The 14,424-nt window shown below is 45.4% G+C and overlaps 1 protein-coding gene across 1 annotated transcript in view; it reads left to right on the top strand.

Annotated features, from left to right (window-relative positions):
• Nucleotides 1-14,424, top strand: part of XPO1 (exportin 1) — a 76,633-nt gene that overhangs the window by 25,311 nt on the left and 36,898 nt on the right. Inside the window, exons 5-10 of the mRNA XM_065400809.1 lie at nucleotides 3,929-3,990; nucleotides 4,069-4,113; nucleotides 4,258-4,439; nucleotides 4,882-4,930; nucleotides 5,018-5,137; nucleotides 5,296-5,424. Of these exons, the coding sequence (XP_065256881.1) occupies nucleotides 3,929-3,990; nucleotides 4,069-4,113; nucleotides 4,258-4,439; nucleotides 4,882-4,930; nucleotides 5,018-5,137; nucleotides 5,296-5,424 (587 nt within the window). The remainder of the gene's footprint in view (nucleotides 1-3,928; nucleotides 3,991-4,068; nucleotides 4,114-4,257; nucleotides 4,440-4,881; nucleotides 4,931-5,017; nucleotides 5,138-5,295; nucleotides 5,425-14,424) is intronic.

Below are 14,424 nucleotides of genomic sequence, written 5' to 3'. Positions count from 1 at the left end.
TAAAATCTATAAACAGTCACTTACGTTGGTCATGTGACCATTTATATGCAAAGAACTTTAAGTTCCTGATCCATTGTTGTCTACAGCAGTGGTTCTCAACCAGGGTGCATGTACTCCTGGGGATATCTAAATGAGTTGATGTATTTGCCTAGTCTTACAACAGGTTACGTAAAAAGCACTAGTGAAGTCAGGACAAACTAAAATTTCATACAGAGAAAATGAGAAAGTAAGCAGTTTTTCAGTAATAGTGTGCGGTGACACTTTTGTATTTGTATATCTGATTTTATAAGCAAGTAGTTTTGAAGTTAGGTGAAACTTGGGGGTACGCAAGACAAATCACTCCTGAAAGGGGTACGGTAGTCTGGAGAGGTTGAGAGCCACTGCTCTAATCCAGTGGTTCACAGATTTTTTTTCATGCCATGTCCCCCTTTGGACTTACCTCTGTTAACGTGACCCCTGGCCTGGAAGAGGGGGAGTGCTTCCTTCTGTCCTGAGTGGGAGATACTTGGTTGGGGTTGGGCTGAAAGAGAAGTTGTGTGTGTCTAGGAGAGCAGAGAAAGGGACTTGTTGAGGTGGGAAGAGAGGGGATGGGTATGAAGGGGGGCTGACTGGAGGTGGGATGGAAGAGGGTCTGTTGGAGGTGAGGAGATAGTTGCCTGGTATCAGCCAAGTTTATGGAGAGGCACCAATATCATGTGCAGGCAGCACCAAAGTGGATGGAGGATATTTACTCATGCTGCCGGCAGTTGCTAAGTGTGTCCCAGCCCTGGAGGCGCACCTGTACAGCCCTAGGTATCAGTGGCTGCTGGGGTAGAAGGCACTGAGTGCCCACACATCATCCCCCCTACACCACATTGCTGGTGGTCTTGGCCTAGCTTTCTATTCCTGGCAGTGGTGGCGCAGCTGCTGGGTATTCGCAGGGCTTTGGAGCGGAGCCCGGAGTTGGAGCGCGGAGCAGCTCCAGAGCAGTGGAGCTGCAGGTTTTTGCCTGGAGCTGGAGCGGAGCCGGAGCACAGCACCAAAGCCTTGGTATTCCGGCCCTGTGCAGGCACATTGGCCCTTGCACAGGTTCCCACTGCCAAAGGATCTCACCAACACAACCACAAAGAGTATTGGTGCCTCACTCTGAGCCTGATTAACAAAATGGTACACACTGTGCATGACATGCACGTGACTTCCAGCGCCACGCAGCCCTGCTCAGGTTTGGCCCATCAGCCTTTGCATAGATTTTCAACTCCTCATGACCACCAGTTTGGGGACCACTGCTCTAATCGCTTCACAGCAGGTAATGGATCCAAATGTTACATGGCGTTAAGTGGCTATAATATCTTTTCTGAAAATAGTGTGTTTAAACTATTATTCAACAGAAAAAAACATTTCTAGAAAAGTTTATTTTCCGTTGTCTAGTATGTGACAGATTCTCTAACTCAGGGGTCTCAAACACGCGGCCCGAGGGCCGCATGCGGCCCACGGAGCTCTTCACTTTAGCCCGCCAAGCTCCCTGTGCCCTCCCTCCAGTTACTTCCGGTCACAGCCAAACTCCCCTCACACCCCCCCCCCCCCGAGTTATTTTATGTAGCAGCTAAGCTCCCTGCTCCCCAATGTTTGGGGCCGGGTCTCTCCCCCGGCCCCTCCTGCCGCCCCCACGCACCTCCCCCGAGTGTCCCCCGGCCTCACCTCTGCACCCCCTCCTAACCCCAGAGTCCGCACCCCCACCCCCTGCCCCAGCCCGGAGCCTGCACCCAGCACCCAAACTCCATCCCGGAGCCTGCACCCCAGACCCCTACCCCCACCCAAACTCCCTCCCAGAGCCTTAGGCAGGTGGGGATGGAGTTTGGGGGGGCAGGTTCTGGGCACCACCAAAATTTCTACAAACCTGCCACCCCTGGAAGAGGCAGAGCAGTGGTGGAGTGGTGGTGCAGCCCAGTGCAGTGGGGGGGCTTTATCAGAAGTAAATCTAAGGGCAGGTCTACACTAACCCCCCAATTCGAACTAAGGTACGCAACTTCAGCTACATGAATAACGTAGCTGAAGTTCGAAGTACCTTAGTTCGAACTTACCTCCGTCCAGACCAGGCAGGCTCCCCCGTCGACTTCGCGTACTCCTCTCGCCGAGCTGGAGTACCGCAGTCGACGGCGAGCACTTCTGGGTTCGACTTATTGCGTCCAGACAAGACGTGATAAGTCGAACCCAGAAGTTCGATTTGCTTGCCGCCGAACTACCGGGTAAGTGTAGACCTACCCTTACTAAGTGCATGTTTTGTCCTTTGAGTGAGGTGCATTACTGAGTGTATATATTTTATTGAAACCGCTTGGAAATGACTTGTTGTAGGAGCAGCAGTGATCTGTATGCTCTGTATAATGCTTAGCACTTTCCAGGAGGGAGGGAGGAGGAGCACTCTCGGGGAGGGGGAGAAGAGACGGGGCAGGGGCGGGACCTCATGGAAGGGGTGGAGTGGGGGCGGGGGCGGGGCCAGCGAGGGGGGGTGTCAGTGATGTGGCCCTCGGGCCAATGCACTAGTCCTCATGTGGCCCTTGTGGTCATTTGAGTTTGAGACCCCTGCTCTAATTGCTGTGTGAAAGCCAAATAGAAGTGGGACTGTTAATGAATAAACTATATTTACTTTAAAATAAAAAAAATGGCAAAGCGAGTTCAATCTATGGCAGCCTTATAAAATTATTATGAATATATATCAGTCCAGGCCTAATCTGTGGACCTGAACTGATGTGTTAGTGACTCATGTCGTGATGGTGATGGAAAAAGTTACTGAGACTATAGGGAATCATAATTTTGATAAGCTCACACATGGCATCTGATGTTGTAAAATATATGACTGAAACTTCTTAAAATGTATTAAATTTTTTTAAATGATTTCAGATGGGCAAGATAAACAGAACAATGTCTCTATGGCCATGCCTGTACAGAGGGAAATTTACAAAAACATTCCCACTAGGTCAGTTGAGATTATATTAAAAATGGTCAGAAACATAATGTAGAGGAGGCTAGGCCTGTTTTTACTACCATTTTTGTTAAACCAACTGAAAAATATGTTTAAAGTGGTGGTTAAAACAAGTCTGGCTATAGCCTTGTCTGCACTATATATTTCCCACCATTTTAACACCAATCTAGCTAAACTTGGGGGGGGGGGGGGGAGGGGTTATTTTGTTTTTAAAGATTTTCAAAGTGTAGACAAACTCTAAAAGTGGTAGGGGATGGGAATACACTGTACTCAGTGAACTCCCTTGCAGCGTTGCCTTAGCTGCCAATTGCTTAAGGTCACAATATTGTAACCGTGTTGGTCCCAGAATATTAGATATGCAAGGTGGGTGAGGAAATATCCTTTATTGGACCAACTTCTGCTGGTGAAAGAGGCAAGCTTTCGAGCTACACAGAACTCTTCTTCTAATTGCTATATTTGACATTTTTGACTGGTTAGTGTCAGACTCAGTTCCTGGGAAAAAGTAGCCTAATAGGCTTTCCACAGTTGGTACCCGGGGTATCTTTTCTTTCAGATTTTTGCAGCAGCCTCCATATTTGTGAAGCCCAAGAAACCTAGCGGAACTTCTAGTGGCAGTAAAGCACATAGATTCATTTGGATTAGAGCACGCAGTCTACTGAAATTAAAATATGAAAATTTAAGATTCCAATCCTTAGTCATTCTGCAGCTTCCTTTGTTTTAACAGCAAGTCTTCCATTTGAAATATGCATATGATTGGAAGACACTAACTGATATTCTTTGGAGAGTTTCTGATGTTTTTTGGTTGTATCTTCCAGTTGATGTGCATGTGTAATTAAAACTAGATTGAAGTTGTACATGTGCACACTGCTGAGAGACTGTTTAATGCTTCTGGATTCAGGGTTCCATGTGTAGGTAGTTTATCCATAATAGCAGATCAGGTTGAAAATTAATTTTTAACTCTCTTTGTAGGAATAAAAAAGTATGTTGTCGGCTTAATTATCAAGACCTCATCTGATCCAACATGTGTAGAAGTAAGTGAATTCTCTTTAGGGAAATGGGAAGGGAGGGAAGCATTACTGATAACTTAACTCTCTTTTTCTCCACTCTAGAAAGAAAAAGTGTATATTGGAAAACTGAATATGATTCTTGTTCAGGTAAACTCTAGCTCCTAGTTTATTTTTAATCTTGCATTAAGAAAATTATACACTTAACAAATCTAACCAGAAAAACTGGTTTTGCATATGGAATGTTTAGAAAGAAAGCTGTACCAACCACATGGATGTTCTATGTACTTTCAGATACTGAAACAGGAATGGCCCAAACACTGGCCAACATTCATAAGTGATATCGTAGGGGCAAGCCGGACAAGTGAGAGTCTTTGCCAGAACAATATGGTGATCCTTAAACTGTTAAGTGAAGAAGTTTTTGACTTCTCCAGTGGACAGATAACTCAAGTGAAAGCCAAGCATTTGAAAGACAGGCAAGTAAAATATTCTGTAATTTTTCACATACTTCTAATGTTCATCAAATTTTCAGTTGCTTCTCATAGAAGGTTTTTGGTTAGCTATCTTAGTAACTTTTTACATTTGAGATTCGATTGAGTATTTTGATGATTCCCTTTTTCTTAGTGACACTGGTAAACCTTACCAGACTCATTTAGCAGCTGTGTACACTTCTGCTTTGTGATCAGCTTCTACATTTATATGTATTGTATTGTAGTTCAGCCCTCTTAATTGTGAGCAGGACTGGTGTTCTGTGCCTGTGATTGCAAACCAAAATTTGTACGTGGGGAGATATTTGTATAATTTTCATAGAAACTTTTCTCTCTTACTGCAAAAGCAACATTATTGAAGTGGGTAGTGTAGTTCACTGAACGTGGCGATGCTGAATGTTTAACATCTTACTATTTTAATTTTTTTTAGTATGTGCAATGAATTCTCTCAGATATTTCAACTGTGTCAGTTTGTGATGGTAAGTCTAATTTCAATAACTTTTTTTAAAATAGAGTGGAATTTCATAGGAAGAGCATAAACCAGTTTATATATTGTTCCATTACAGGAAAATTCCCAAAACGCTCCCCTTGTTCATGCAACTTTGGAAACTTTGCTAAGATTCCTTAACTGGATTCCACTGGGATACATTTTTGAGACCAAGTTAATCAGCACATTAATATACAAGGTAATCGTGTGGGGGGGGGTTTGTTTTTTGTTTTTGTTTTTCATTGATGGTTACTAGCAAATAAGATGGAAGTTTTGGTTAACTGAAATTAAAATGCTTAATATGTAATTTGCTTTTTTGCAATATCCCTAATCTTCTTTGTGAAATCTTTCTTATAGTTTTTAAATGTTCCCATGTTTCGAAACGTCTCTTTGAAGTGCCTCACAGAGATTGCAGGTGTCAGTGTAAGCCAGTATGAGGAACAGTTTGTAACCCTCTTTACGCTGACCATGATGCAGTTGAAACAGGTAACTTTTTTAACTTAGTACAAAATAAACTTTCCTAATTTAAATTTTGACTTTTTTTTTTTTAAACAAAATAAATTTAATAGAGGAAGCTTAGCTTATATTTGCCAATACACATACATCATTTCATTCATAGAAAACTAGCAATCTTTTTGCAGCAGAATGTTATACTGTAAGTTTATTTTTAAAGATGTTACTAAGATTTATTCAAAAGTTGTTAAAGGTTCACAAACAAAATACTACTTAAACTGAAGTTAAGATTGTAAGTACCTATTGGTTACTTGAAGAGTGTCTTTTCAGGCTACTATTATATTCAAGAATTCAAGATCAGGTTAAGACAAACACAACAGAAACATCAGAAAACATGAAAATGCATAGTTGAGATTATCTAAACCACCATTCTTTTTGTCCTGCCCTCATTGACTTAACTTTGCAAGTTCACCTAGCTTGTGTTTATATTTAAAAAAATAAAAATAAAAAAAAAATGCATTTGATGGAAGCTTTCATAAGGACTTCGGAAAATACTGCAGACTGTTGTGTAGTAAATTCACTAAATCGTACATCTTCATTGTGTATGTTACATAATATTTTACCTGGTCCTTAAGTTTGTAGCCTCAGGTATGGTAGTTACATGTCTAAACTAAGTCACTCAGAAGGATGCATTTCTGCAGTTGAAAGCAGGAATCCCCCTGGTGATTATCCTATATGATACCCTTGGAAGTGTTTGCTTTTATTGAAATTATATAAAAGCAGTGTGATTTCCCCCCCCCCCCCCCCCCCCCAGCTCATTGACCTTAAAGGATGGCCTCTCTGTAAGAACATGCTGCACTCTTGTTCAGTCAGTCTATCAATAAGTGAATTTAGATTACTTTTAAGTTTTCAGTCACTGATATATTGATGTGCATTGTTTCAGTACAGAATTGTCTTCTAGTTTTTAGTTTTGTGGTTGGTGTTTATATTAGAAAAAAGATTTGGTGTTTGATAATAAGAGCATAGCAGTAGGAATATACTACCGACCACCTGCCAGGTTGATGATGGTAATAGTTAATGCTCAGGGAGACTAGAGGCTGTAAAAACAGAAAACTCAATAATAGTGGGGGATTTCAACTATACCCCATACTGACTGACTGGGTGTATGTCACTCCAGGATGGGATGCGGAGGTAAAATTTCTAGACATCATTAATGATTGCTTCTTGGAGCAGCTTGTCCTGGAACCTACAAAAGGAGAGGCTATTCTTGATTTAGTCCTAAGTGAAGCATAGGTTCTTGTTCGAGTGTTTGCTCATGTCCATTCCATGTGTGGGGGGGTTGCACGGTGTGCCCCATTGCTGGAGATTTTTCCCTTAGTGGTATCCGTGGGGCTGGCTCTAGCACCCTCTGGAGCCACGCACACTCATGAGCCAGTATAAGGGGTGCTGCCAGCCACACACTCGCTCAGTTCCTTCTTACCGCTGCTGGAATGACCCCTCTTGCTCCGGCAAGGCTTCTTCCCAATGGTTTTTGGATTCTAATTCTTAGTTTGTTAGTTAAACATAGTTTTTTGTGTACATAGATTTTGTAGATCGTGTTAGTGATAATAGTGTAGATAGTCCCTATCGTTGGACCCTGCACCAAAAATGACAGAGAAAAAAGACTGAAGGCTATCCTAATGGAAGCCACTCAGACCAGCCACAGAGCCAAGTTGCTCCCATTCTGCACTGAGCATTTTGGCTTCAGTACAAAGCACTCCTCTGGCACCGTTCACCATCTCCGGTGCCAAGGAAGAAGGACAAAAAACAGTGCACCGACAGAGGGCACTCACTGGTGCAGAAAAAGGACAAGCATGGGGAAGACAGCGCAGTTCAACCCGCACTGGGCCACCACTCCACCCTCGGCCCCTTGGTGGCACCGTCAACTCCGCCCAGAGCATTGAGTCTGGTGCGGTACCCGCCGCTGAGACTCGGAAACTACCGCAGCACCAGAAGCCTTTGCAGCAGTCGAGGATTTACTATCACTCCCGTTCTCCCGTCCCTCCTGACTCCGATGGGACAGTTGCCGGCTCTAATGACTGGGAGCAGGGAGCGTTGAGCTCCTTCTAGGCACCGGGCCCCCTCTCACCCTCTAAGGGCAAACCGGCCCTGATCCTGTCGTCACGACCTCCGGTCTGCCACTGGTCCATGGACTCTCGGCACCGTATGGAGGCAGAGAGGTGTACCACTCCAGCATAGTCACCGAGGGAGGACTCTTCATCAGAGTCCAAAGGGGAAACCTATGTGCAGCCTAAGAGCCACCACCGGATGCAGGTTCCCCTCATCAGCACCTGGCCAACGGATCAGTGGCCATACTGGAACCCTGGGAGTTGTCCCCCAGTACTGGGTTCTCCCTCCCATCGATCGTACTCTGTGGTCTTGAAGAGGTGGGCTACCACCCCTTCCCGCTTGGCACCAGACTCTGACTCCAGTACCAACCCCGATACCAACATCCAGGATGTGGCTCTCATGGATGTCATTGAGGAAGCTGCCGCCGCCGCCTCCTCCCCAGACGAGGTCATCTCGGAGCCCAGTAGCTTGCTCCTGCAGGATGACTTCAAGGCCCATCAGGACCTTTTGAAGTGGATAGCAGCTAACATGGGGATGGAAATTGAGAAGCTTAAGGAAACATCCCACAGCCTTATTGACACTCTGGCTGTGGCAGCTCCCTCTAGAGTGGCCTTGACCCAATAAAGCCTCGTTAATGGGTCAGTCAAGGCTCTCTGGCAAACTCCTTCTGCCCCCCTTCTTCCCCCCCCCCCCCTTCAAAGAGGTCAGAGAAGAAATATGTGCCTGAATGCGGGTTTGAGTACCTATCCTTGCGCACGCACCCCACTCTGGGTTCCCTGGTTGTGTCAGCAGCCAACAAGAGGGGATAGGTAGGGCACAAAAAACCTGGACTTGTTTTGGGGGAGAGATTTATTCAACGGGTAGCCTTCAACAGTGTATCTCTAACCAGCAAGCTTTGCGGGGGAGATTCAGTTACAATCAGTGGGACTCCCTGGCCAAATTTTAAAACTTTCTGCCTCAAGATTCAAGGCAGAAATTCGCTGCCATCTTAGAGGAGGGTAAGAATGTGGCCAGAACCTTTCTCCCGCTGGCTCTGGACACAGCCAACGCAGAAGCCAGGACAATGGCCTCAGCTGTCACCATGAAGCATTGGGACTTCCTCATGAGGTCCAGCAGTCTATTCAGGACCTCCCTTTTGAAAGCTCCTTACTGTTCTTGGCGCAGACAGACGTGAGGCTTCATGGCCTGAAGGACTCAAGGGCCACCCTCCTGTCCTTGGGCCTCTACGCTCCATCTACTTCAGGCAGGTCTTCAGGCCCCAACAACCACCTCGTTTCTCGGCACCACCTCTGAGACAGGAACCCTCTAAAAGGAAAGGGAGAGGTTACAAGCAGCGTCAGCCTCTCCTGTCCACCTCAACCTCCCAGCTGGGGTCTCATAGATGCTCCGGTGGGCTTAAGTAGGCCTTTTGAAGGTGCGTCCAAAGGCACTATACCAGTTCCTGCTTCAGATCCTGCCTCCCCATTATTTTTGGACTATCTGTCCCACTTCACCCTGGCATAGTCCTGCATAACATCGGACCACTGGGTGCTGAATGCAGTGACAATTGGCTATAACCTTCAGTTTTCATTTACCCCCGTCCCTCTTCAGAGACCCTTCTCTCGATCAACTCCTTGCCCATGAGATGTAGTCCCTTCTGGAACGGGGCTGTGGAGGAAGTTCCTCAAGCCTTGAGAGGGAAGGGGTTTTACTTCTGATATTTCCTAATCCCAAGGGGGGCCTCCGGCCCATTTTCGACCTGCATCGCCTCAACAGGTATCTCAAGAAATTGAGGTTCTGCATGGCCTGCTTGCCTTCATTATATCCTCCCTGGATCCAGGGGACTGGTACACTATCCTCAACTTAAAAGACGCATACTTTCTCATTTCTATTTTCCGTGGCCACAGAAGATTTATTTGATTTATTGTGAAACAATGCCAGAACCACTTCATCGCTCTCCCCTTTGGCCTGTCTACAGCCCCACGGGTTTTCAGAAAGTATATGGCACTAGTAGTGGCCTTCCTCAGGTGGCGAGGCATCCAGGTCTACCCATACATTGTTGACTGGCTGATCAAGGGTCGGTCAGTGGCTCACATGTGGAACAGCATTAGTGTGTAGTCCAAGCCACCTTCCTAGCACGGGGCCTGTTGATAAACAAGTAAAAGTCAACTTTTATTCCAGTTCAGAGAATAGAGGTTATTGGGGCAGTGCTTCACTTTACCCAAACCAGAGCCTTCCTTCCGGAGGCCTGATTCCAGACAGTTGGATCTGATATCCAAGGTCATGGTCCACCCAATTACGACAGCCTGAGTTTGCCTCAAGCTGCTGGGGCACATGGCATCATGCACTTACGTGGTTCAGCATGGAAGGCTGCATCTCGGGCCTCTACAGATGTGGCAGGCATCAGTTTACTCCCGGAACAGACACCACCTGGACTTGGTGCTCGCTGTTCCACCCCTGGTCCTCGCCACTCTGGTCAGGTGGAAAGACCCAAGATCAGTGATGATAAGGGTACCCTCCAGAGGACACGTCAGACTGAGATTGTGGAGGTGGGCTTCCCAACCTAAGGACTCAGGACCTATGGTCCCAGGAAGAACTCTCCCTGCACACAAACAGCAGGGAACTCAGGGCTGTACGTTTAGCCGGTCAGGTGTTCCTCCCCCAAATCTTAGGCAAGGTGGTGCAAGTTCTGACAGACCATGACCATGTTCTATATCAACAAACAGGGAGGAGCTTGATCCTCTGCCCTGTGTCAGGAGGCCATCCGCCTATGGGACTTCTGCGTGAAGCATTCCATCCACCTAGAGGTATCAGACCTTTCGGGAGCCTGGAATACACTGGCAGATCGCCTCAGTAGATCCTTCTCCCTTCACCGCGAGTGGTCTCTTCACCCGGAGATCGCCAGGTTCATCTTCCAGAGGTGGGAGTTTCCCCAGGGGACCAAGCAGAACAGGAAGTGCCATCAGTTTTGCTTGCTGCCCTCTCTGATGCCTTTCTGCTCCTATGGACAGGGCTCCTGCTCTATGCTTTTCCCCTGTTCCCTCTGATTGACAAGGTCCTCCTGAAAATGAAGAAGAATAAGGCAAGAGTTATTCTTCTAGCTCCAGCGTGGCCATGTCAACACTGGTTCAGCACGCTGCTGGACCTATCAATAGCATCCCCTCTTCCACTTCCACTCCACCCGGACCTGATCTCACAAGACCACGGCTGGTTGCTCCACCCGAACCTTGCATTCCTTAACCTAACTGCAGGGGTGTTACTTGGCTGAACCCAGAGGAGCAGGCCTGTTCAGAGCAAGTTCAACAGGTCTTGCTAGGTAGTAGGAAGCCTTCCACTGGGGTTACCTACCTGGACACACAGAAGTGCTTCTCGCTATGGGCATCTCAACGACATCTCTGGTTCATTCTTCCCTTCAGTCTGTCTTGGACTACTTAATCCATCTGAAGCAGCAAAGTCTGGCCCTGGCATCGATCAAGGTTGCACTTAGCAGCAATCTCAGCTTTCTGCCTGCCAATGAACGGTTGAGATGACTGTCTGGTTTCTCAAGGGACTGGAGAGAGACTACCCTCGGGTCTGCAAATTGATCCCTCCTTGGGACTTAAACCTGATTCTGTCAAGGCTCGTGGACCCTCCTTTCAAACCACTAGTGTTGTGCCCACTACTACTTCTCTCTTGGAAGGTCGCCTCAGCCAGAAGGGTCTCTGAAATCAGGGTCCTTACATCAGAACCACCATACACAGTGTTCTTCAAGGACAAGGTCCAACTGTGCCCCCACCTGGCTTTCCTGCCAAAGGTGGTTTCACAGTTCCATACCATCCAGGCTATTTTCCTGCCTGTCTTCTTCCCGAAGCCTTACAAGAACTCTGAGGATCAGCGGTTTCACTCATTGGATGTTAGACATGCCCTTTGTCTTCTACATTGAGAGGACTACATCCTCTTGCAAATCCATGCAACTCTTTGTAGCAGTAGTAGAAAGGATGAAAGGGCTTCCAGTATCAGCCCCAGAGGATGTCATCCTGGATAACCGAATGTATTCGGGCTTGCGACAAGCAGGCCAATGTTACACCTCCAGCCATCCTAACCGGTCACTCCAAGAGAGCTCAAGCCTCTTCAGTGGCATTCCTCGCACAAGTGCCAATCCAAGATATCTGCAGGGCAGCAACTTGGTCATCGGTGGATACCTTTGCATCCCACTATGCCATCACTCAACAGGCTCGAGATGACAGGTTTGGAAGAACAGTGTTGCAGTCAGCATGTCCATGAACTCCAAGCCCACCTCCTGAGGTATTTCTTGTGAGTCACCTATCATGGAATGGACGAGCAAGCACTCAAAGAGAACAGTTACTAACTTTCCGTATCTGTTCTTCAAGATGTGTTGGACATGTCAATTCCATGACCCACTCTGCTACCCCTCTGTCGGAGTTGACGGGCAAGAGAAAACGGAAAGGGTGAGTGGCAGGTGGCGTCCTTATACTGGCGCATGGCTCCAGAGGGTGCTAGAGCCGACCCGACAGATACCACTGAGGGGAAAATATCCAGCAATGGTGTACGTAGCCTGCACACACCTAACATGGAATGGACATGAGCAATACATCCCAAAGAATAACAGTTATGTAAGGTTAGTAACCATTTTATCTGTTCAAGAGGTAAATATAGCTGAACTGCTTGGTAACTAAATGTAACTAGGGCTGTCAAGCGATTTTAAAAAAATTAATCACACGATTAAAAAGATTAATCAATCAAAATTAATAAAAAAATCATGGTTAAACGGCCAAGTAAAAGTGGTTGGAGACAAGAAGACATCCTTTAAAAATTGGAAGTCCGTACTAGTGAGTAAAACAGAAAGCATAAATTCTGATAAGTCAAGTGTAAAAGTATAATTAGGCAGATCAAAAAAGAATTTGAAGGACATCTAGCAAAAGACACAGAAATGAACAGCAAAAAATTAAGTACATCAGGAGCAGGAAGCCTGACGAGTCATTGGGGCCTCTGGACAATAAAGATGCTAAAGGATCACTCAAGGAAGACAAGGCCATTGCAGAAAAACTAAATGAATACTTGTATCGGTTTTCACTGCAGAGGTTGTGAGGGAGATGCCTACAACCTAGCCATTCTTTTTCTGTGACAAATCTGAGGGACTGCCCCCAGATTGAGGTGTCAGATGGTTTAGGACCAAATTGATAAATTAAACTGTAATAAGTCACCAGGACCAGATGGTATTCACCCAAGAGTTCTGAAGGAACTCAAATATGAAATTGAAGAACTTGTAACTGTGATTTGTAACCTATCACATAAATTAGCTTCTACACCAGATGACTAGAGGATAGCTAATGTACGCCAATTTTTTTTTTTTTTTTTTTTTTTTTTTTTTAAAAAAGGTTCCAGGGGTGATCCTGACAATTACAGTCCAGTAAACCTAACTTCAGTACCAGGTAAATTGGTTGAAACTATAGTAAAGAACAGAATTATCTGACCTATAAACACAATATGTTGGGGAAGAATCAACATGGTTTTTGTAAAGGGAAATCATGCCTCACCAATCTATGAAAAATCTTTGAGGGTGTCAGCAAGCACGTGGGCAAGGGTGATCCAGTTGATACAGTGTACTTAGACTTTAAGAAGGCTCTGACAGGGTCCCACACCAAAGACTCTTAAGCAAATTAAGCAGTCGTGGAATAAGAGGGAAGGTCCTCTCGTGGATCAGTAACTGATTATAAGATAGGAAACAAAGGATATGTATAAAATCAGTTTTCACAGTGGAGAGGTAAATAGTGGGGTCCCCTAAGGATCTGTACTGGGACCTGTGCTGTTCAACATATTCATAAATGATCTTGAAAAAGGGGTGAACAGTGAGGTGGCAAAGTTTGCAGACGATACTAAATTACTCAAGGTAGCTAAGTCAAAAGCTGACTGAGAAACGGATCTCTCAAAACTGGGTGTCCAGGCAACAAAATAGCAGATGAAATTCACTGTTGATTAGTGCAAACTAATGCACATTGGAAAAAATAATCCTAACTATATAGACAAAAGGACAGGGTCTAAAGTGGCTGTTACTACTCCAAAAAAAAAAAAAAAAAAAAAATCATAGTCATCGTGCATAGTTCTTTAATGTGCAGTGGCATCAAAAAAGTTAACTATGTTAGGGGCCATTAGGAAAGGGATAGATAATAAAACAGACATAGCATAATGCCAAAATATAAATCCATGGTATGCCCACACCTTGAGTACTGCTTGCACTTCTGGTTTCCCCATCTCAAAAAAGATATTTTAGAATTGGAAGAGGTATCAAGAAGGGCAGCAAAAATAAGTGGTATGGAACAACTTCCATACAAGATTAAAAAGACCGGGACTGGTCAGCTTATAAAAAAGATGACTAGTAGGGGATATGATAGAGGTCCATAAAATCATGAATGGTATGGAAAAAGTGAATAGGGAAATATTATTTATCCCGTCATATAACACAAGAATTCAGGGGTCACCCAAGGAGATTAATAGGCAGCAGGTTTAAAACAAACATACGAAAGTAGTACTTCACACAGTCAACCAGGGAATGTTATGAAGGCCAAAAGCACAACGGGGTTCAAAAAAGAGTTAGCTAAGTTCATGGAGGATAGGTCACTCAATGGCTATTAGCCAAGATGGTCAGGGACACAACCCCATTCTCTGGCTATCCCTAAATCTCTGACTGCCGGAAGCAGGGACTGGACAACAGGGAAAGGATCACTCTAAATTGCCCTGTTCTGTTAATTCCCTCTGAAGCGTCTGGCACTGGCCACTGTCACAGACAGGATACTAGGCTAGATGGCCCATTGGGCTGACCCAGCATGATTTATGTGATTCATGGCAAATTAAAGTTGGTTGGTGACCTTTAGTGCTGACTGTGACTTTTTATGAAGATCACAATGTTCCTGAGTGGTTCCCCCCCTCAGGTAACAAAAATTTACA

This window comes from Emys orbicularis, chromosome 3 (assembly GCF_028017835.1).
Source record: "Emys orbicularis isolate rEmyOrb1 chromosome 3, rEmyOrb1.hap1, whole genome shotgun sequence".
NCBI classification, from domain to species: domain Eukaryota; kingdom Metazoa; phylum Chordata; order Testudines; family Emydidae; genus Emys; species Emys orbicularis.
The sequence above is the reverse complement of the archived record's forward strand: the minus strand, read 5'-3'. Positions and strand labels throughout refer to the sequence as shown.